Below are 22,052 nucleotides of genomic sequence, written 5' to 3'. Positions count from 1 at the left end.
ATACATCCGCATACGAAGATGACTGGATATGGTGTGGGCAGTTGGAACGCATTCAGTCCTCGAAAGTGAAAGAGGCCTGCCGTCAGAAACACACAACACAGACATCTCGTACCGCACATGCATGCCGGACTGAGCGCGCTTCGTTCTTTGCATCATCCTCTTCGCCCGTGTACGTCGGTGTGTGTGCGTGTGTGTAGGGGAAGGGAGGGGGGTTAAAACTACTACGAGAGCCGCTACTTGGCCAACTCTTTTTGCCATCTTCCTCAGTTACTGTAATCTCCCGCTTTGTGAGCGCAGTGTAAAGGTACCATAGAAGAACGCATGCCTCTCTTGCACCGCCAACTCCAGCCTCGCTTTTCTTTTAGTGCTGGTGCTGAGGTCCAGGGACGGTCATCCACCACATCACAAGAGAGCCAATGGCTGCAGCCAAGACAGCCTTGTCCATCACCGTGTCCCCACCGGTTGTGGAGGCGCCTGCCTTGGTTGTCATTTCAGGAGACTTGGTGGCAGCAGCAGCAGCAGCAGCGCTCCGTGCTGCAAGTGGAGCCTTTGGTGCTGCGGTACCGTAACGGGCGATGCTGGTCTGCACCCTTGCCACGTAAGTGCGACGGAGCATTCTCTGCAATATTGTGACGAGGCAGTCAGCTAAAAAAAAATGAGGGAACACAACGTGGGAGGGGAGATCCTTGTCTGCCGAAGTAACGGCAGAGCTCGAGTGAAGGTGTGCGTCAATGAGGCACGCCCAAAGGAAGAGTGGCGGAAATGCATAGGTGAGAGAGCTAAGGCAAAAGAGAACGAATGTCTGTGCCGCAAGCAGCCAACTGTGACGTCGTGCATTGATGTGCGCATGCGCCCGCCCCGTCGTACTGACCTTAAATGAAGAAAGGGACAGCAACAGCACTCGTAAGCCAACCGCGGTTTCGAAGGGACAGTCGTTGAGTGACGGGCGAGTCGGAGAAGTTGACCGTTAGCATGCTTTTTCGTTTTGTCTGTTTCCCATCGCAGTAACTTCTACAATCTCTAAGTGAAAACAACGCCCGAACGCTTTCCTCTATACTTTGATTGACAAGAGAGAACGAGGGGGCATCCGAATGCGCAAGGCACAGGGAAAGAAAAGCAAGCACACTTCAGCAAGAGCAGGTGAAATTCAAAGCAAATAAACGCGCGCACACGCACACACCTCACCGCAGCACCGACGGCAGTCGTCATCGGCTGAAGGAAAACTTTTTTTTTGTTGTGAGCAAGGGAGACTTGGAGGAGGCAGGAAAGAGGAAAGCGGAGCTCATCATGAGTGCCGAAAGAAAAGGGGGTAGCGAGAGACAAGGCAAAAGTCACAGCAGGAAGAGGAAAGCTGGAGCTCCTGTGAGGGGCTTTTCCAGCAAGATATGGCGACGGTGGCGAACACGCCTGTAAAGAAATCGCATGACATCTACACTTGCTTCATTAAACGGCCTGTCTCGTCACCACACGTCTCCAACAAGTAGTCGACAACGGTGCTTATACGACCGCAGCGGTTCGATGACAACGTGGAGCTGCAAGGGTAGTATACCGTGTTGGCAGCATCCTCCAGCGAGTCCACGTACGACCACAGACTCCTCACAGCACTTAATTGCATCCCGTTCTCTAAGAACTCGTTCATGTACTTGGTGCCCGGAGGATTGAAGGCGACGAAGGGCAACTTCAGCTCGGCGGAGAGCTTTTTCGCGTACCCGCCATTAAACTGATCCCCAACGATCAAAATGCCGCTGACCTTTCCGCTGCTGTTGAGCGCAGCAATGTACGATTTCACGCTGTCTAGAGCGGTGGATGGCGGGAGCCAGTTCTTGAGAAAGCGCGCCTTCCGCACAAATGCTGCCCGATTCTGCTCGTCCCAGATGCCGATGAGGGGAGAGATGGCGGCGGAAGCTTGAAGGGCTATAGACTCGCCCCAGTCGTCTAGATAACGGAAGATGGACAGGCCCCTGTAGTTCGAGTTGAGGGTGATCACATGAAAGTTATTGGAGACGTCCACATAGTCGGAGAAGGAGATGTTTGTCCCATCTGTAGCGAAGTTCAGCGTGTACGGCAGCACAACCGGGAACATGCGCACGAGGAAAGGTTTGCTGGAGAACCACACGGCGAAGTCGGCATCACCGTTAGCGCCAAACGTGTATGAGAGCGCGGCGAGGAAAGCCAAGTCCAGCACCTTTAGCGGGGCACTGCCATCGGCATTAAAAACCGTCTCGCAGAGCGGAAGAGAGGGAGCGAGACCTGGAACGGACTCGTTCGTCGATGCAGCTATCTGTGTGGTGAACCGATACTGGATGCCATTCGACAGGGCCACCACAAATGCGACTGCGAGCATCACAATGATCCACCAAACGAGCAACGCCTTCTGATCCGTGCGCAGTGCAATGCGGTGAATCATGCGGCGCCTCTCCGCCTCCACAACGTCGGGGTGACGGTACCCAAAACGCTTTGCGACATCGCAGCACTTCATGTAGTTGAGGATGAGGTTCCGGCAGCAGAAGAGATATGTGTCGACGCGCGGCTTCTTTGACATCTCCTCTTCCACCTGCTCGCTGTACGGCAGCTTTAGAGTGGCCTGCAGCTCCCTCTTGGTCAAGGAGTGCTTCCGCTTGCGGGATACCATGCCTTGCGCCGCGACAAAGAGCACGAGCACGATACCTACCGTCGCCGCATTACCGCCGATAGCACCGCCGGCAACCCCGAGAACAAGCAGCACGGCAATCAATATGAACGACGCGTAGGTGGCCCATTGGCTTTTGCGTCGCAGCACGGTCATCCACGAGAGAACGTAAATGCAGATGACTGCGAGCGAGGCGATCGCAGGCCAGGTCACCTGCGGAGCCCCGGTAAACGTACTCAGCGTGTGAGCGGCATACAAAGCAAACAATGGCACGGCGCCGACGGTGAAAACAACGGAATTGTACCTTAGCGTCTCGCGATCTACGCCGAACTCCTCCAGCACGGTCGAGGAATGATACCAGTGTGTCTTGTTCATCTTCTCAGGGTGGTTCCTGTACGCATACCGGCGCAGCTGGAAGTCGTCGCGCTCAGCTCGATGGGCGATGGACGACCACTTGAACACGAGCGCCCTCCAGTAGAACCAAACGTAGCAGATGGTGACCAGAAACGTTGCTGCCAGCACGGCAACGTTTGCGTAGCGCTGCGCCACGTACACGAGGGACTGCTTCTTCACCGCAGCCTCGATGATCCCCCAGAAAAGGGGCAGAAAAACGGTCACCAGAATGATGGCAATGTATACAAAGTAGGGGGGCTTTCTTTTTGAGAAGAACTGGTGCGACAGGCCCCAAAATACCACGTCGTCGCGCTTTAAAGTCCACAGATTGCGTATCATGTCCATCAAGGCGCAGAGCGCCGCGACAATGACAAAAGAGAAGTACAAGAACATAGCCAAGTAAGCAAACGGCTGCAGGTTTTTGTTGACGTTAGGGATCGGTGGAGCAAACATACGATACAGCATCGCAAAGGAGTAGTTCAGCCCGAGTGCTGCAATGAACGCGGCAGCACAGTAGAGCAATACCGTAAGGTACACAAGGAAAGGCTTTGCGAAGAAAGTGTCTACGACGATGTCCACAAACCAATTGTATGTTGGTGGGCCATACGATGCGTACTCGTAGGAGCGGACGAGATTCTGAGATGTAGGGGGCACACTGGCATCGGTGTCCGGCGGCGCATTGTTCGAAACAAACTGCTGTGGATCTACGTAATAATAGTAGTTGCCATCGTCGTCCCGATAGTAGTTCTGATAAGATGATGGGTCGTAATAGTTGCCGTAGTCATACCCGTTAGATGCGCTCGCCGCCGTTTCATTCTCCGCCTGCGTCTGCTCCGTCGTCGCGGCGTTTGGTTCCGTGACTACCTCCGTCGTGTAGCCATCACCCACCGACGCTTCATAAGATATGTCATCCTGCTTTGACTGACTAAGGTTATAGCCGCCTTCACCCGCGCTCTGACTTCTACGATTTGAGTTCATGGCTCCGCTGCCCCCGCCGTCTCCTGCATGTACGCACGTTCTTTGCACGCGAGCCTACAGCTGCCAGCGATAAACGGCAAACCGTCGTGCCAGAGACGAGGGATGAAATTAAAGAAAAACAAGCAAGTCTACAAAATAGCGCGAGCTTTTTTTTCAAGTCGCAATCACTAAAGAAAAGGTAAACAGAGGATGACGGCGAATGATTGGTTGCGGTTTTTTATGAGGCGTTCGGTGACTCACAAGCTGCTGTACACTGCGTAGCCGCAGCACAGCAACTCTCCGGAGTTGTTTGATGGACGAGCAGTACGATGTGCTTTCACTTTCATTCCCTTCACCGCGGTAGCGATCCTCTATGGCCTTGCCAACATCGCGTAATCTTCCTCACTAAGAAGGTGATGAAGATTTTGTTGGCACGCGCGTGGACGATAGGTGACACCTTCGCACTGTCAGGCGCTGCCAGCTCCCTAGCTCCCTTTCGGGTAGCGCTTTCCGTTTGTAGCATGATAAACGTACCCGACTTTGGGGAAGTCTCACTCGCGTACATTTTCGTTTTCGGCCACATCGGCGTTCCTCGCGGCTAGCACACACAATCATTCAAACGAAAATAAATTCAGCGCGATAAAAGATCCATGAAAAAAGAAAGCATAACCGAGAATGGAGACTCAAGAACGTCCAGGCAATCGGAGACTTTTCTTCCCATACCGCACCTGAACAAGCGCAACCATGAAAAGAAGAACGCAAATCCACCAGCACAATATAGCAAACAAAAGGTGTTTGGAGAACAGAAATCGGCATACGTGATGCACGCGCCTTGAGAACGTAACCCGAAAAAAAAAAACACCGCCACGGGCACAAGGAGTCCTGCGAAGACGCTATGCTCCATTTTCCCGCTACCATGATCATACCTCTCCTAGCAATCAGCACATGTATATGCACACCTCCGCAGCTCACCCGCTGCTGACTGTGCACCACGGCAACCTCCGGGCCGTCAAGGGCGCGTCGGCCCGCCTTCACACACGCGCCGCGCTGGGCGGCTGCACGCCGCCGTCCGCCCTCGGTCCCCTCAAGCCGCGGCACCCAACGATACGCTGGCGGGGGCTTCTCGCGTGCCAGGCTGCAGCGCCCAACTGTCCTGTTCGCGGCGCCCTCGGCACGCTGCCGGGCCCCCGCACGCGCCGCGGGAGGCGGGACGCTGCCATGGCCCAGCGGCAGCCAGGGGCGCTCCGCCTCCACCGATGTCCGCACGCCTGTGACAGCAGAGGGTGCGCCACGCGCATGGGGCATGTGCCCAGCGCCACGAGAGAGAGAAAGAGGGGGGCCGCGGCCGCCGCAGCCACCGCACCTGCTCGTCTGTGCCTCGGACGGTCCTGCTGTCGTCGCTGCGATCCATGCACCCGCACCCCTTGCTTCACATCCCGCGCAGTGGCCGCCGCAAAGGGGACCGCAGCCTCGTGTCGCCAGGCATGCGGCCGTGTGGTCGCGGTGCACCCAGCGCGGCCGCTGGCTGACTCCACGTCCGCCTCCCCTGCACCGTCTGTCCACAGCGCGTAGGGCAGCGCCGCGGTTGCGGAGAGTCGCCGCACGCGCACAGCCCGGGGGACCAAATCGCTTACGGGCACGCGCCGAAGCGCCCTCCCCGACGCACCCCCCCTCACAGAGCACAAATCACTCTAGAGGACTCGTCGAGAAACAGGGCGAGCCAACGTCGTCTGGCGCCGGGACGCCACACGCCATTCCGCTGCGCACAGCGCAGGTGACGGTCCACGATCGCGCTCAGCACCACCGCGACGCAGCAACTACAGAAGAAGCCGTCCGCGCAGCCGCTTCATCGTCGGCGCCTTTCGCAGTGAGCCGGTTCCGGCGGCAGCGCGACCGCACACGTCTCTCAGGCACCGCAGACGCCCTGGCCTCTGACTTTTCACCAAGGGACCCCAGCAGGCGTACCTGGGAGCCGTTCGCAGGCTGCGTGCGGCCACCCCACAGAGAGAGAAGGTACGGCATACTTACACCCTGCTGAGGCAGTGGCATTATGGGTGACTGCAACAATGAAAAGAAAATGCCGACGTGGGCTGGAGTAGTACTTTCGAGAGTGTATCTGTCACATTTTTTCAGGCTATCGGCTCTTTCCCTATAGGCTGTTTGGACCGACATCAATTACCGTTTTCCACTTTCTTACGGTAGCAGATACAGATGGGCACTGGACGGGGCGCAGAGGTGCGCCACGTTTCGGTATAACAGGCAGTTACGGGCTTTGACAAGAGCGCTATGGGTGAAAGTCCGTGCACAGGGCAACCGAGCAAGTAGAAGAACGAGTGGATTGATAGTACAGCAGATAATGTCTTTAATTTTTTGTCCCCATGTTGGGCCCTTCCCGTTTGGGTGTCTTCGTGTTCGGCTCTACGGGCGTGGGCACTCCTGCTAGTCAAACCTTCGCGACGCACGCGTGTTCGCGTCCATGACTGAGCGAATGTGCTTCAAACAAGACACGAAATCAACGCAATTCTGCGGGCACAAGGGCAAACACGTCGGTGTGTACAAAGAAGAAAGGGGTCGAAGACACGGGAACACGCAGCACGAAGAGTGACGGAGTAGATACAGGGGGGGGAAGGGGGGAAGGGAAATGAGGAAGTGGAAACAGTAAGGGAAGCGCACGCAGAAGTAAACGCCTAAATGAAAGGGAAAGCAGAACATGAAAAAAAAAGATCCAAGCAGGGGCACCTGCGAACGGAGAGAATTAGGCAAAGGGGGGAGGGGAGGGGGCGAGGACGCTGCAGCGGTGAACGGGAACAGCATTTGCGGCAAGCAAACGTCTGCAAGCCACCCGCTCTCACACAAACTCCCCCTCTTGCTTGTTTTGTGGGGGGAGGGGCCAGGACTATTGCGCGCCGCGCTCCATCATGGCACGGCGCAGCTGCTTCATGACGATGTTGTAGCGGTTAGCGAGGGTCTCGTTCCCATCTCCTTTGATCTTACTGCCTTTTTCAAACAACTCCTTTGCCTTTTCCATGTTGCCACGACGGTACTCCATCTCTCCCATCTCGTAATACGCGAAGGGCAGTATCATTGAATCCTGCGGGATCTTCTTTTCGTTTTCGAAGATTTTGTTCATGCACGCAAACGCAACATCGGTGTTCTCGCTGCCCTTTTCAATGACACCAACGAAGAGGTTGTACATGTTCTCCGCCTCCGACCCACTCAGGTCCTTGCCTTCGGTCACGCGTTTCAGTTCGGCCAGCACGCGGGTGCCTTGCTCCTTGTTCATGTGAGCCAGGTCACGGTTAATGTACAGCATATACACTCCGGAAAGCGGCAGAAGGCGTGGGTTGGCAATGACACGATTCGCAAATCGTGGTGAGTTAGCGTCGTTCTTGGACCTGGGGTTGTACATGGCTTCGACCTTGCTGAACCAAGTCAAAGCCTCTTTGTCGTTGTTCAGCATAACGTTGCACGCCGCCACAGACAGAACAATCTGGCCAGTATAGGCAAACTTTTCCTTGGTCTTTTTCAGGTGCTCAAGAATCCGGTGATACTGCTCCAGCGCCTCTGCCCACTGCTGGTTCATGAAGAGGGTGTCCGCGTACAGGTACTTGATGAGCAGCGGCACAAGGCCAGCCTTCTCGGCGTTCTCGGCTGCCAACGTGATAGAACGCACCGCGGGCGCCACTTCGCCTTTCTTTCGATAGTAGAAGTTTGCATAGCCGTTAAAGTAGGTGTTGTTCGGGTAGCGCGCGTTCATCGTCTCCAAGACGTGGCGCGCGCGAGAGAGAGTCTCCTCAACGTTGCCGAGGCCGGTGGGCAGGAAAAGGTACAGCGTACACAGCACCAGAGCTGCGAACGGGGAGCGAATCGTGTTGCTCTCAAAAACCTCTGTGAGGTACTGCTCGCCGAGGTCGCGGTCAGAGATGAAGCCGATCATGCTCAGGAGCTTCATCAAGTTGGCGGGCACAAGCGCCAGAAAGGCATAGAAAGTGCCGGTGCCGTACTTGATGCACATCTTCAACTCCTGCGGAATCCTGTTATCGACGTCCTGCTCCACCTGCTGGATGAGACTGTAGTAGCAACCCCACGCCTTGCGGAGGTTGATGCCGCCCTTAATGTAGGAGTTCATCATCAGCTGCCCAATGGAGCGGAGTAGCAGTGCATCGGCGTAGATGACATCACACTCGAGTTTCCATGTCTGGTCGAAGTACGCACCGCCCCTAGCCGCGACTCGTTTGCGCTTCTTGAAGGCTTTCTTATTTTTTTTCTTCTCTTTCTTCAGCTGCTTACGCTTCTTCTCCTCCTCTTCCTCCCCGTCGTCGTCGTCATCGTCTTCGTCGTCCTCGTCGGAGAACATGGGATCGTTGTACTTGGTCGAAGTCGACAGGGAGTCGGCTGCTTTGAAGAGATCAAGCAGGGCCTCACGATCCTCGTTTGTAGAGCTCATCAGGGTCTTGACAAGGCTGACGTTGGCCCACTCGAGAGCATATCGGGGATTTCTGTCCTTCTTTGCGCGTAACGTCTCCAGGGCCTCGTCATACTGGTTGTTCCACATCATGTACACCGCTTTTTCCACACCATTGTGAATACTAGGCATGTCAGCCTCAGTGCTGATTGCGCTCGCCATACTGATGGCGTCAGGGGAAACGCTGTTAGGCATAATTGCGGTAACGAATACGCAAGGCGAGGGAGACAGCAGATAAAGAGAAAGAAAGAAAGGCCCTCGCGGCGGACGGCAAAGCACGCAAGCAATAAGAACAGCGAGACGTTCTCTTGTCCACCAGGGATCGACGTTGTGAGTGTCGAGAAGAACACTGCAGATGTATGATGGTACAGTAATAATGGTAAAAGAGAGCCGTTTAATACTCAACCGAGGGTGTGGACGCGGCAAAGGGAGGCCGAGCAAAGGGATGCGGTGCAGGGCACGAAAGCACGGGCGCAACGAACGGAGAGCAGAAAACGAGTGCGTGCCGAAGAGTGGTGGCGGGTGTATAGGGAAACAGAGTAGCGGCCGGACTTAGGCACGGTAGTGCTGATCGCACACTGTGTGGTCGCCTGCGTGACTGACTAGTATACTCCAAAGCGCGTGTGACGATGTTCCTTGGCCTTTAAAGATCGGCAACCTAACTGAACAAAACACGACAGTTCGCTGCGTCAGTGAGGAGCAGAAGACGCGGTAGAGAAGGTGTGGGCGGAGGGCGGAGAAGGGGCGGGAACAAGTGCCACGAAAAGGTTTTCGTGTGTGCATCATAGAAAGTGTCGAAGCAAGGCGCCTGCTGTACTGAAAGGAAATACTTCAGCACAGAGGTCCACTTTCTAGGTTGATTTCGACAAGGCAAAGCTGGTCATCGAAACAAGCGATGCCGTTGCTGCAGCAGTCGCCTACACTGGGAGGAAGAGGCGGAGGTGGCCACTTCACGCCCGGGTAAGAGCGTGACATAGAAGAAACCATACGACCAACAGCTTTGGTCGCACTAGCGTGGTGAGGTCATTTATGCAGGTGTGGTTGCTACACTTGATTTCCCGCTTCACGCGCCACGCACACCACAACTCTAACAGAACAAAAGGACAGTAGTGCGCGCCGAGAGATCAGAGAAGAAAGACGGTACAGAGTTGAGAAAAACAATCAAAAGGGAGAAAGAGACAAAGAAATGATGCCGGCAGAAGTCAGTCAAATTTACTGCCGCACCGTCACAAGATCACCAGAACACAAAAAGCACCAGGACACGACGCATAATGGCAGCGAGGCACATGAAAGGAGATGAGTACGCGTAGGGAAGCAGTAGACGACGACAGCGTCGCCTTGTTGTAGGCGCAACTGCCGCGCCTCTGCACACACACCCAGGGCGCCTCTGTTTGTGCAGGTGAAGTGCGTGGAAGATGAAGTAGCAGTGGGAGGGCATCAAGGCTGAAGCGAACAAGAAAAGAAGCTGGCATTTTCTTCCGCATTCCTCACCCGCACGAGATCATAGGCACAGACACATGCCCCACTACAGCATCTCCTCCGAGATCAGCGGAGTGTCCACAGAGGCGAGAGAGGCACTTGAGAGCTCTCTGGGAGGATTGACTAGCACAAACCTCAAGCGCGAGCTGCAGAGTGCCGCAGCCACTATCCTGGCCGATGGAAAAAAAAAAGGAAAGATCATGAACGAGCCCGAAGTAAAGGAAAGATGGTGGAAGGATATAGAATAAATCGGAACTCGGTGGTGCGTACGCATGCCTTCGCAGGGTCGTATGAAAGAGGTGACTGTAAGCTCAGGGTTGGCGCCTTCCAAAGACGCACTAACTCGGCACTCGATATCAGAGGCGAAAAAGAAACATCGGGTGCACCCCCTCTGCTGATGGGGAGGTTGAAAAAAAAAGGTTCAGCTATTGGCTCCCCTCTGTAGCGTTCTCAAGGAGAGCTTTCTGCTGCGAAAGCGCGGCGCAGTGCTGCCGTTGATCACACACCCATTTGAGCGCCTGCACACGCTGCTCCTCCTCTGCAAAGACCATCTCGGACGCGTAGTTGTCCAGCTCTTGAATGGCCGCGTTGCACTCCGCTGCCAGCTTCTCTAGTCGAGTCGTGAGCGAGGCGATCACCTCCTCCTTCTCCTTGGCCGAAATGGTGAGGATGCTAACAATGCGCGCCATCCTCTCTTTCTCCGTGAGAAGCAGGTTGTACACGCCGGGGTGGATCTTCTCCTGAGCCGGTAGGATCTTCTCAATGTCGTATAGCTCTTCCTCGGCCTCGGGCACCTCCACCTCCCGCCGAGACCAGCTGCGTGCCACAACCTTATCGACCTCGCGAGAAAGCCCGTTACTCTTGAGTGCCTTCTCGACGATCTTTGCGCGCTTCTCCAGCTGCGCGATACGGTAGTCCTGCGCCTTGATGACGCGCTCCTGAGGCACACGCTGCTCATTCACCGTCTGCTCCTTCTCGCCCCTGATGGCGGCAGATTCCTCGTCGATCACCTTGCGTGCCACCGAGTCAGCCGGATTTGGGCGCGCCTCTAGCCACGCGTCCGCGTCCTGGATATCAGCGTTCACTCGAGTGAGCTCCTCGCTGACGACGACTGTGTCGCGGTCTACAATACGAATCTGGTTGTACAAAGAGTCGATGTCATCAATGGTGGAGCGGCGCTTCTCCACCATTTTGGCGAGTGCGACGATAGCGGCGCCCTTTTTCTCAGCAATGATCTTGGCTGCCTTGACCTCGTGATCAACTAAACGCATGCGCGCCTCTAGCTCGGTGAGAGAGACATCCTGCGCGCTGTCCTGCATCTTTATTAGTTCATCACGCCGGTTTTCTGAGAGAAACTTCAAGTCAATACCCGCGTCTTCCGCCAACCTCTCCGTCTTTTGCGTGATCGCCTTGTACTGCTTTTCCTGCTCACGAATGAGGCGGTGTAGTTCTTGAATGTCACTGCGGTCCTTTTGGTTCTGTGCATCGATGGCCTTCTTCGCGATGTCCAACTGAATCATTATGTTGCCGTAGTGCGCCACGGATACACTACTGATTGGCTGGCGCGGCTTCCTTCCGCAGTAGTCGAGCACAGGAAAGGAGGCGAGGAGCGGATCCTCGCGCATTTTCGGCTTCGCCACGGGCATGCAAGACTGTAGATCACTCTTCTCCTGCTCCAGCGCGGCAATCTCGCGTTCTCGAATGGCAATGCTTGCCAGTACCTCTCGCTCGCGAAGGGCTCTTGTAGCCTTCATCTTGGCCTTGGCGTGCTCGTCAGTCGAATCGGGTCAACCTACGCGCGCGAGTACGCTGAACACAAAAATGAAGAAGAGGGCACGGACAAGGTGCTGTGGCACTTGCCTTGAATTTTGCTCTCGTTGTGCGGGTGGTTGAGAGCCAACGCACTTGGCGTATAGTCAGTCGATTGCCTGGAGAAAGGAAATGGTGAGAAATGAAAAGGCTCCTTCCTAAACTTTCCTCAGCTTCGTGATGACGATGGGCAAGAAAGGAAAGGAGTGTGTGATATTGCGTTTAGCATGAGGGGGGAACGGCAGTTGCGTGTGAAGACACGCGTACACCGGAAGAGATGGGGGCGGGCGGGAGGGGAGTCAGCGATAGAATGTGCTATGAAGGCAAAAAAAGAGTTCAACTCAGAGATGAGAGCACGCGAGGTACAGCAGACGGCTGTGGCAAAAAGCCAACACACGAAGGAAAAGTGCGCCGTCCACTCCAGTGTCGGCCCCACCTGCAGGGATGCTGAGAAAAGGCGCTGTGAAGAGTCACGGTTGCGTTTTGTTTTCTCTTTTTTGTCGGAGCAGCAGAGGTGCGACAGCAAACTCATGAAGACACGCGCACACTGAAAGCAACGTCTTTCGTGTCGGTGTTCACTGTGGAGGAAATCCATGTGACAACAGCGCAGCACGTACGCATTCTGACCATACACAAAAAGCACGCCATGAGCGCGCCAGGGTACTCTTCTTGTAGAAGGCGAGAAAGAAAGAGAGAGACAGAGCGCCACTCTTTTTTGAGACATGAGTTCGAAGAATGTTTAGCGCGCAGCAGATCGTGGCAGCAATCGCTACATCAATTTTCATTCCTTTTCAACACCGATGGGCACGGGTGAGTGCATCCTGGTGTCGGTCCACAGCACCGCCTCCCACCACAGTTTTGAGGGAGAGCACCACGCTGTCCTCAGCCTTGCAGAATCACACCCGCACATGAGCCCGGCTCTGTTCCTCTCCTAATCTTCACGCCCAGTACCCTTTTACGGCGCCCGTCATAGCTGCTCCATCAAGACCACTAAAACCACCTGGCCGTCTCGAATCACGACGGTTTCCTTTACGCGCGTTTTCCGCATGGAGAGCTTCACTATATTGGCGATTGTACCGTCTCGCTCAAAGCTAGCATAACCCTGAGCGTCGTACCCGTCGAGGTGGAAATGAGTCGACTCACCAGCAGCTGCGTCGTTGGAGCGCCGGTACAAGTCCGCGTCCAGGCAGTGTTGCACTTGTCTCCAGCGGTTGAAGTTCTTTGCGAAGTGTAAGAACCGTATGTTATCTCGCAGAAACGTCACAACGTTGTCTTTACCTTCGACGACGCCAAGCCACGTCAAGTAAATGATGTCCTCGGAGAGATAGTTGAAAGCGGCATCGAGATCACCTCCACTGATTAGGTCAGTGTACCGCTGCAGCACCAATTGTGATGCAGCCATCTGCCCCCCCGTAGGCCTCCTCGGCCCAGTAACTGACTTTTGGACGGTATCTGTATGTGCGAGTGTGTGCCATATGCACCTTCGAGTGAAAGCGTTCGTTCTCCTGCGCAGGAGACACGCGGAGATGATGGAAGAGGGGCACAGAAGGGAGGTCGGCAGGCAAAAAAAAAACGTGCACATCTTATAGGGGGCAGGGGGCAGCGATCCACAACTACAGAGATTGGCATCATCACCGTTGTAGTCGATGAAGAGGAGAAGTCATCAGAGGGTTCGAATACAGGTGTGACGCGCACGCTCACCTTCACTGGGCTTGCCACTCTGCTTCTCATGACGCAGCCCGGAGTGCGAGGTGGCAGAGCAGCAGCTACGGAATTCTTCGGAAGAAACACAGGGCTTACCAAGCACCCCACCTAGCGGTGTGAGCGAAGCTGTTGCCATACGAGCTGCGCCTGCGCATGCTGGCTGACGGGCATTGCACGGCATTGATGCTTTCTTGCACATCCCTCCCCCTTCTGCTCCTTCTTGTGCACTAGTTCATGAGCGAAGCGCACAGATGCCAAAGCCTAATATCGTAAATGCAATGGCCACCACAAAACCAAACAGATATGTATTCATCTCTGCCCCACACGCACCGGCATGCGCGGCTGCCCACCACCTAGAACGTACCTGTCCATTGGGCTCACAGACAGCGTCCCACCCCCTTTCCTCCCCCGCACACGACGCCACGAGCCCCAGCCATAGGCAAAAAGAGAACAGAAAGCAAATCATCAGACAACACTGCCGATAGCCCGGAGGAACCTTCCGTTACGGGAGCGTAGAAAGAACACGACGCAACAGAGCCACTCGACTGCCCAGCAGATGCTCATGAGAGGAGAAAGGTGCCATCCGCATCTCCTCCGCCGACAGATGTTGTGTTTTACTAAGAGCTCCTGTCCGTTTTCACCACTGTCGCTCTCGCCTATCGTTTTTTCTTTCCGGTCTCTTCCCCGTCAAGCTACTTCATCTGCACCTTCTGCGCCATCAGAATGCCCGTGATAACGGCAAAGATCCCAAGCGCCGAGGCGAAAATCTCAATTACGAGCACTTTCACGAACAGGCTGCTGCTGTGCGCATCGGCAATGGCGCAGCTGCTGCCAACAATGCCAACAGCGATACCGCACGCCATGTTTCCAATGCCGACGGCGACACCGGCAGCGAAGAGGGTATAGCCACCAGCGCGGGTTTCGTAACTGTAGTCGCTGCCACTCGCAACGGAGGCATTGCTTGCCTGAATTTTGCCCATCATGATGATGGAGAGAATGACGCCGTAGATGGCGACAGCCTCACAGAAAATGATGGAGATAAGGTTCTTGCTCCGGATCTCTGGAGCCCGGATAGCGGCACCACTGATGGACGCACCACTTGTTAGGATGCCCCATGCGGCGCCCACAATGGAAAGTGAGATGCCGATGCCAGTGCCCATCGAGGCCCATGCATACGGCGACACAGCCGCCAGAATGCTCCACAACGCCGAAAAGGGCGGGAACATGGTGCCGCACAAAGCAGGTATGATACCGAAGAGAACGACTACGATGATGAGAAGGTAGCGGATAACGCTACCGACCACGTACATCGCGTCATCCGGCGGCAGACGCGTTGGCGTAGGGAGAACTTCCGCTTCCACTGGCATTATGGCTCGTGTTGAGTTGCACAAGGGGTATATATAGAGATTTATGTATCCTCACCTCTACCCTGTACGCAGTGCCGGTAACAGAGGACGGGACTATCCGAGGAGGCGTGGGGGAGAGCCCTGCGCGATAAGAGCACCGCACGCCGTGACACGATCGAAAAGAGGGAGAGGAAACGCTGACACAGGTCGTGACTCGCAGTTCCGAAAGGGAGAGGAGACGTCAAAAGAGAATCGAAACGACCCGCGGTCGTAGTTTGCAGTCCGCTAGGTGGTCTTCTCGGATGCGACACCGAGTGCCCCTACGGCAGTGATGGAAAGAGTCGTGAAGAGGGGAGACTTAGGCGCAGGGCTGTCCCTTAAATACGAACTGTGGCGAGCAATGCCGAAAGGTAGGTGCTTGAGTTCGTGCATGTCGGAAGAGAGTTCAACAGAACCACAACGCAATCAGGTGGGAGAGGGGGGAAAACGGACAAGGAAGAGATTGGCATCGATGGTGTAACCTCACAGGCACAAGGCGCATGAGTCGAAGGAGGGTTGAGGGTCCAAGCATTATGACCAACGTGTCCCTTCTACACTGGGCTTTGGAATGAGGCAAGCGATGTTGAATCAATGGCAGCAGCACACCTAGACCCACAGAAGCGGGGCCGTAGCATCCACGGATGAGGTCCTGTGGGGGCATGAGGCAGTGCAGTAAACGGAACCGCAAATGTTCTCGGTGTCAGAGAGGATTCGTCCCCAGTACCGCGGCGCTGTGGGTTCATCCCCTGCAGAGCGAGCATTGCCGCTGACTTCGTTGGGTGTTGTTGATTTGTTTTCACCAAATGAAAAAGAAAGGACGAAAAAAAAGGAAAGCGAGCGTGCGATATTGAGCGGCATGAAAAAGCGAGTTAACGCTTGCGCAGGAACACGATGCGGTTGTTGCGGCGCCAGGCAGCGCGGTACGACGGGCGCAGCTTGGAGGCCTTGTGACCCTTGTGGCGCAGACCACGGTGCTTGCGGCCAGCAGAGGTCAAGCCACGCTGCTCACGGTGCTTGTGCACAGGGTTGACGATCCAGTTGATGCGGGGGTCTCGGCGGATGGTCCTGCACATCGGGTCTACGGCGATCACCTCGTACCATTTGAACGTGGAGTCCATGTTCACCCAGTACGAGTTCAGAACGCGCAGGTTGCCGAAGCGCTTGCCCAGACGCTGCTCCGCGATGGCCTGGTTGTTCTTGTTCAGCTTCATGCCGAGCACACCGCTGGTCTTGGGCTTACCGTACGTGATACCCTTGTGGACCGGGCGCTTGCGACCACCACGGCGCACACGCACGCGGAACACGCAGAAGCCCTGCTTCGTCTTGTAGCCGAGCATGCGGGCCTTCTCCGGGCGCGTTGGGCGGCGCAGGCGCACCACTGTGTGCTGATGGCGGAACTCCCACGAGCGGATGCGCTGGATGAAGCGCATCACATCGGAAGACTTCTTCTTCCACAGCTCGTTCAAGTACATAAACGCACCCATTGTTTGCGGCCCTAAGACTACGCTGACTTCTGGAGTGGCGTTGGAGCAACCACATAAGCAAACGGAAGGGGCGGTCGTATGGCGCACAGCACCCACGTGGAGAGAGACAAAGTGTGTGAAGAGGAGAAAGAAGTCGAAACACCGCGAGAAAAGAGAAAAGCACAGAGCGAGTGAAACTGACAGGGATAGCATGACGACAAGGCCGGGCAGGTCAGTGCGCCACCGCGAGTGCAGAGGCTCCACAAGACCGTGCGTCTCGCACATCAAAGGGTTGCGAAACATCGTTGAGCTGGGGGAGAAAGGATATAGGGACGTCATAGAGGCACACCAAGGGTACAGAAAAGACCCGAGACCTCACGGAAACGTTGAGCGATGAACGGTGATAGAGAGGCAGCAACACATGGTTGCGTCACGGAAAACGCACGGCGGTCGGTACCTCTCTCTCTACTTGATCGCTTGAACATTCAAGGAGAAAGATGAGAGGCCGCATACCCGACGGTGCCTGGGTTTCTCTCCGGTTTCACAGCCCTGTGGAAGGGAAGGGGAGGGGGGGTCCGCCCTTGGATGTTTGGGGACCCTGCACGGAGTCCGCCTCGTGCTGGGACGCATTTCCTTGCGGCACACCAAAATACAGTTGGAGGTGAGGGAAGCAGGAGACGCGTTCTAATGTACATTGCACATATCGAGAGGAAGGAAAATGAGGGGCAGGCGCCCGCGAAGTGAAAATGAGGAAAGGGCAGGATCAGGCAGCGGCAAGGGAAAGTAGATGTGCTCCGAGGAGAGAGTGCATGCAGGCGCGCACGACGGTGTATTTGCCGAGTACACGATAGTCATCAGGGTTCCACATGAGCATCCAAGGCGCTAAGACGGCAGTTATCCGGCGGCTAGTGAAGAAGGCCAGCATGCGCCTCTGCTGCTGTAGATGAGTAGAGCGAAGCCCCGTTTCTTCAAGCATCACATCCTTCGATCGTGTCCGACATCTCCTTTACATATTGGCACACCTCATGCACGCGTCTTCGGTGGCGTTCCTGCTCAGCCGACATAATAGAGTTTGCACGGGTGGTCAGCAAGGTCTCCTCAGCCTTCAGATGGTGCATCTCAAGCTCCTCCAGGCGTTTGCGCCGCATTTCGTACCACTCGTTCACCGTGCGCTGATACTCTTCCTTGTTCTCCAGAAAGGCGAGCATGGCGTCGTCCTGACCGGCGAACAGAAACGTTCGCTCTGCACCGTCTCCTTTGCGCTGCTGCTCAAAAACCGCGTCAAAGATGTGCCGCACCGTCACCTGAAAGTCTGCCTCGAGGCGAAGGAGCACTTCGAAGTGGCTCTGCAGCACCACCTCAACTGCATCTGCCTTCCACTTTGCGATCGTGTTGCTGTGCAGCACCTCGAGCACGTCATACTGATGAGCCTCTTGCTCTAATAGTTCTTGCCTCAGGTTCTCCAGCGCCGCGTGCAGCGACCTGTGCACGTGAGATGCGAGTCGCTTTGCAGCCCCGAGCGGCTGCTGGGCGACACCTCTTACAATGTGCTTCTTCAGGAGCGCCTCGAAATTTTGCATGGAGGTCCGCGATGCAGCGGCGCTTTGGCGCAGTGTGTAGGCGACGGCCTCGCGATAGGCCGCGTCGTCAGCCTCACGTCGCTCAAAGATGCCCTTCATGACGGTGGTGAGCTGCTTGACCTGCTCGTTGAACTCTGTCTGATACCGGTCCAGTGGGTCCTTGGCAACTGGAAACACTACCTCGCTTCGGAGGATCGCTTCCATATTGCGACCTTCAGGGTCGAGGTGAAGCAGCTCGTCAAAGAGCGTCAAATCGTTCGGGCAGTTGTACTGCTGATAAGACAACGCTACCATCTCCTCTTCTGCCAGCGCCTTCGCTGCAGCGGCACGAGCTTCGTCTTCCTCATCTACCGCCAGCAGATTCTCCCGGAACGCCTCACGCGCCTTCGCGGCCTCGCCTTTCTTCACCAGCTGCCCATCAAAAAACTTCAGCCCGCGTACGAACGCAAGTACTCTAGATCGGTAGTTGGGCACCATCGCTAACGGGCATTCTTTCAGCGTTAAGACCTGTAGGCAGGGTAGGTGGTGTAGATGATGCAGTGTCTCATCTATGTTCTCCAGCGGGTTTCGGCCAAGGCTGAGTGTGTTCAGCTTTGGCAAGCACGTCAGCCCGTCTAGTGACGTTATTTTGTTCGCGTACAGAGACAGGCAGCTGAGGTGCTGCAACGCCCCCAGCCCCTCAATCACTTCAATAGCGTTGTAGCTCAAGTCCAACCACTCAAGGTGCGTGAGGCTTTCCAGGTTTTCTATACGGCGGATTCTGTTGTTGTCCAGATGAAGCACTGTCAGCGAGCGCAGGGAACTCAGGTTTTCGAGACGCTCGATGCCGCGAAACGAAAGAAAAAGAGTTTGCACATTTTCTAGCGCGATGCACGCGGCTTCCCTCTCAACTTTCTCCTCACAAAGTGCTTTTTCCTGATTTCCCACGACACGAACTCGATCTTCCTCGGTCGTAAACGATGGCTTAAATGATATACCGCAACGAATCAAAGACTCGTTGATGACCACCTCTTTGTGCGGCGCCGTCAGCGGATAAACCTCGAACCCTGTGGGCATGTCTGCCCGCTCAAGCAGCGAGGCAAGCGAAGGAAGACACACACACACCTTTCAAGAAAGAGGCAGTGCTAGAATCTTTAGAGGAATCCACACAAAGCGGCGAGCCATAAGAAATGACAGAGAGGGCCAACTGGAATTATATTTGGGGGGTCCACTACTAAGTACGCGGGTGCCGGTGTGGGCGCAGATCTGTTCCAAGAAACGGAGAGAGGCCTCAATCTGGCGTCGTGGAAGTCTGAATGTGCCGTCACGAGGGAGTATGGGCAAGGAAAAAGAGAGCGACATAAGTGTATCGAGTGCCCGGAGAGAAGGGGACCATTTCCGCCGTGAGGAGGTCATGACGTAAGATCTCGGAATATCGGTGCACCTCATTCTGAGTGAACCTTCTGATCCTGAGCAGCAACGCCGAGACCCGGTGTGGCAGAGCGTTCCACGCTACTGGGTAAAAGACACTGCGTCGCCCACGGGAAGAGGGATGAGGGAAGGAATGGAGGGCGATGCCGACGACGTACAAGTTTTATCATGTTATATATATATATTATGCTCCGCTCCCCCTACTGCTTGCGGTTTACACGCTCGCGAGGGTTAGCAGAGAAACGGCTCAAAAGAGTACCAAAGTGAGCATGCGGACGTAAGAAACCGTTTGCGTGTCAGTGCGCGAAGTAAAGAGCCGGGCAGCTGAAAAAATATATATATATAATAGCGAATGCATCCTGTAGCGTAAGAGCGAAATCCAAAGCAGCGAGAAACGAGTCACGACACGAACGCGGCAGGAAAAAAAAGAAGATAGAAAAGATGAAGCAGAGGAAGAGAGGAGAAACGTAGCAGACCTCTGCCTTGCACGTTCCAGCATATGTCCACAGTTGTCCTGCAGGTGCTAGGTCCTTCCCTTTCTCAAGACCTTTTTTCCTGTGTCCAACGGGAAAGGGAGCAGGTGCGTTGAGCACGATCGCCTTCGCACGAGTTCCGTAACCTCCCTATTGGATAGTCTATTGATAAGAGAAGGACGATCAGAGGAGTTTCAGCACGCGAACGGAAAGCGGGAGCATGACTCAGCAAGAAACAAATAAAATGAAGAATTCAAGAACGAAGCTGAAACACGAAGGCCCCGCTCCCTTTCTCGCCTCCACTGAAAGGCGGTGACAAGTGCGGCAAACAAGGTAGAAAAAAGCTGTGGTGCAAACAGGCACAAAAAAGGAAAGCAATAAGACGACGCGCACCAGAAAAAGGCGTAAGAAGATACGACGGCGTACTCGGGGAGGGGGAGAGGGGAAGTGGGATGGGAAACGACAACAGGAAAAAAAAAGCGAGGGGGAGAAGCACACGAAAAAAAAAATTACTGCCCGGGCGCGACAGCGCAAGAAAAGGGGGAAGCCGAAAGAGGCGGAGGCACCCACAGACATACGAAGAACAGGAGAGAAATAGAGAGAAAAAAAAACAGTGACCGCAAGAAGACAAGCGCGCATGGGGAAATGATGTGGTGAAAAGACTTGACGAATTTGCTTCTATCATGAAACAGAAACGCCAACCAAACTGGAAAAAAAAATAACAAAGGACTCTGAAAGCCCCAAAAGTAGAGAAAAAAAGGTGGTCTTTGAGGACAGAAAAGCGGAGGTTGGATGATCGGCTGTGAACCACAGTAAATGTTTGCCAGCTTCAGTGACAAGAGTTACCCCTCCTCGGAAAAAAAAAAGATAATGTTTAATGGACAGCAGAGCGGCTAAAAAAATGAAGCAGATGAATAACGTACACCGAATTGGAAAAGGGCAAAAAAGAGAAACGACGCCATCACGCGCCTGCTAGCCAATCACACACAGCCAACAAAGGACTGTTGAGCGAACGTCCCCGTTTGCGACAAGGCCGGCGCGACGGAAAAAAAATGTTATGGAACTACCGAAATGCAGCTCCAACGGAGCGCTACTGAGAAGTTACAAAAAGTGAGCAAAGGAAATTGACGGACGAAAAAAGTGGGAAGTTAAAACAAAAACTAATAACGGAAGCTAAAACAGTTAAGATAGCCGAATCCAGCGAAAAGGTCCCGCCGTCACCGGCAACAAAGAGCAGGTGAGCCTGCAACGAAATTGACGGAAGCTTTGCCGAATAAGCGCAGTGATGCGACACCATTTCGTTAATGAGCTACAGAGGGCAAGTAAGAACGAAAGGCCTCCAGCTTCTCAAAAAAAAAAAAACGCACCTGTCGATGCGGCCAGACTTGGGGATAGCACCTCCAAGAAGTGCCCATTATACAAAAGCTTTCACATTGGCACGGCGTCTTCAATTCACAATCCACAAGCGAGAACGACGGTCTATCAGCGTTTCGCTCCTTCTACTACGGAGCCTTCCATCGAAATCGTTTCTGCCCTTCACATGACCGATGAAAACGCCATGATCACTTTCATACAAAATCGTCCAGAGGGCACCATCTGCGTGTGCATGACATCACCTAACAGAATGAAGAACTTTAACCATCGCCACCCTACCAAACGTGTTCGTTGAACCCAAAGCCTATCACCCCTCTATCTGCACACCTCCGCAGCTCACCCGCTGCTGACTGTGCACCACGGCAACCTCCGGGCCGTCAAGGGCGCGTCGGCCCGCCTTCACACACGCGCCGCGCTGGGCGGCTGCACGCCGCCGTCCGCCCTCGGTCCCCTCAAGCCGCGGCACCCAACGATACGCTGGCGGGGGCTTCTCGCGTGCCAGGCTGCAGCGCCCAACTGTCCTGTTCGCGGCGCCCTCGGCACGCTGCCGGGCCCCCGCACGCGCCGCGGGAGGCGGGACGCTGCCATGGCCCAGCGGCAGCCAGGGGCGCTCCGCCTCCACCGATGTCCGCACGCCTGTGACAGCAGAGGGTGCGCCACGCGCATGGGGCATGTGCCCAGCGCCACGAGAGAGAGAAAGAGGGGGGCCGCGGCCGCCGCAGCCACCGCACCTGCTCGTCTGTGCCTCGGACGGTCCTGCTGTCGTCGCTGCGATCCATGCACCCGCACCCCTTGCTTCACATCCCGCGCAGTGGCCGCCGCAAAGGGGACCGCAGCCTCGTGTCGCCAGGCATGCGGCCGTGTGGTCGCGGTGCACCCAGCGCGGCCGCTGGCTGACTCCACGTCCGCCTCCCCTGCACCGTCTGTCCAC

General features: G+C 55.3%; 8 protein-coding genes across 8 annotated transcripts; all 8 read right to left on the bottom strand.

The window, feature by feature from the left end:
- Positions 1 to 361: 361 nt before the first annotated feature.
- LSCM1_03998 (uncharacterized protein) lies at positions 362 to 616 on the bottom strand (the record flags this gene model as incomplete). The annotated part of the gene is made up of 1 exon (XM_067321525.1): positions 362 to 616. The coding sequence occupies one exon, from the start codon at positions 614 to 616 to the stop codon at positions 362 to 364; it is 255 nt and encodes an 84-aa protein (XP_067176893.1).
- An 813-nt stretch (positions 617 to 1,429) lies between these two features.
- Positions 1,430 to 4,000, bottom strand: LSCM1_03997 (uncharacterized protein; the record flags this gene model as incomplete). Its single annotated transcript, XM_067321524.1, has 1 exon — positions 1,430 to 4,000. The coding sequence occupies one exon, from the start codon at positions 3,998 to 4,000 to the stop codon at positions 1,430 to 1,432; it is 2,571 nt and encodes an 856-aa protein (XP_067176892.1).
- Positions 4,001 to 6,875: 2,875 nt separating this feature from the next.
- Positions 6,876 to 8,639, bottom strand: LSCM1_03996 (uncharacterized protein; the record flags this gene model as incomplete). Its single annotated transcript, XM_067321523.1, has 1 exon — positions 6,876 to 8,639. One exon carries the CDS (start codon positions 8,637 to 8,639, stop codon positions 6,876 to 6,878), a length of 1,764 nt encoding a protein of 587 aa, XP_067176891.1.
- Positions 8,640 to 10,348: 1,709 nt separating this feature from the next.
- Positions 10,349 to 11,677, bottom strand: LSCM1_03995 (uncharacterized protein; the record flags this gene model as incomplete). Its single annotated transcript, XM_067321522.1, has 1 exon — positions 10,349 to 11,677. The coding sequence occupies one exon, from the start codon at positions 11,675 to 11,677 to the stop codon at positions 10,349 to 10,351; it is 1,329 nt and encodes a 442-aa protein (XP_067176890.1).
- A 1,022-nt stretch (positions 11,678 to 12,699) lies between these two features.
- LSCM1_03994 (uncharacterized protein) lies at positions 12,700 to 13,134 on the bottom strand (the record flags this gene model as incomplete). Its single annotated transcript, XM_067321521.1, has 1 exon — positions 12,700 to 13,134. One exon carries the CDS (start codon positions 13,132 to 13,134, stop codon positions 12,700 to 12,702), a length of 435 nt encoding a protein of 144 aa, XP_067176889.1.
- Positions 13,135 to 14,128: 994 nt separating this feature from the next.
- LSCM1_03993 (uncharacterized protein) lies at positions 14,129 to 14,803 on the bottom strand (the record flags this gene model as incomplete). The annotated part of the gene is made up of 1 exon (XM_067321520.1): positions 14,129 to 14,803. One exon carries the CDS (start codon positions 14,801 to 14,803, stop codon positions 14,129 to 14,131), a length of 675 nt encoding a protein of 224 aa, XP_067176888.1.
- An 887-nt stretch (positions 14,804 to 15,690) lies between these two features.
- On the bottom strand, positions 15,691 to 16,305 carry LSCM1_03992 (uncharacterized protein; the record flags this gene model as incomplete). The annotated part of the gene is made up of 1 exon (XM_067321519.1): positions 15,691 to 16,305. One exon carries the CDS (start codon positions 16,303 to 16,305, stop codon positions 15,691 to 15,693), a length of 615 nt encoding a protein of 204 aa, XP_067176887.1.
- Positions 16,306 to 17,252: 947 nt separating this feature from the next.
- LSCM1_03991 (uncharacterized protein) lies at positions 17,253 to 18,920 on the bottom strand (the record flags this gene model as incomplete). The annotated part of the gene is made up of 1 exon (XM_067321518.1): positions 17,253 to 18,920. One exon carries the CDS (start codon positions 18,918 to 18,920, stop codon positions 17,253 to 17,255), a length of 1,668 nt encoding a protein of 555 aa, XP_067176886.1.
- Positions 18,921 to 22,052: the final 3,132 nt, after the last annotated feature.

Source organism: Leishmania martiniquensis, chromosome 30 (assembly GCF_017916325.1).
Source record: "Leishmania martiniquensis isolate LSCM1 chromosome 30, whole genome shotgun sequence".
NCBI classification, from domain to species: domain Eukaryota; phylum Euglenozoa; class Kinetoplastea; order Trypanosomatida; family Trypanosomatidae; genus Leishmania; species Leishmania martiniquensis.
The sequence above is the reverse complement of the archived record's forward strand: the minus strand, read 5'-3'. Positions and strand labels throughout refer to the sequence as shown.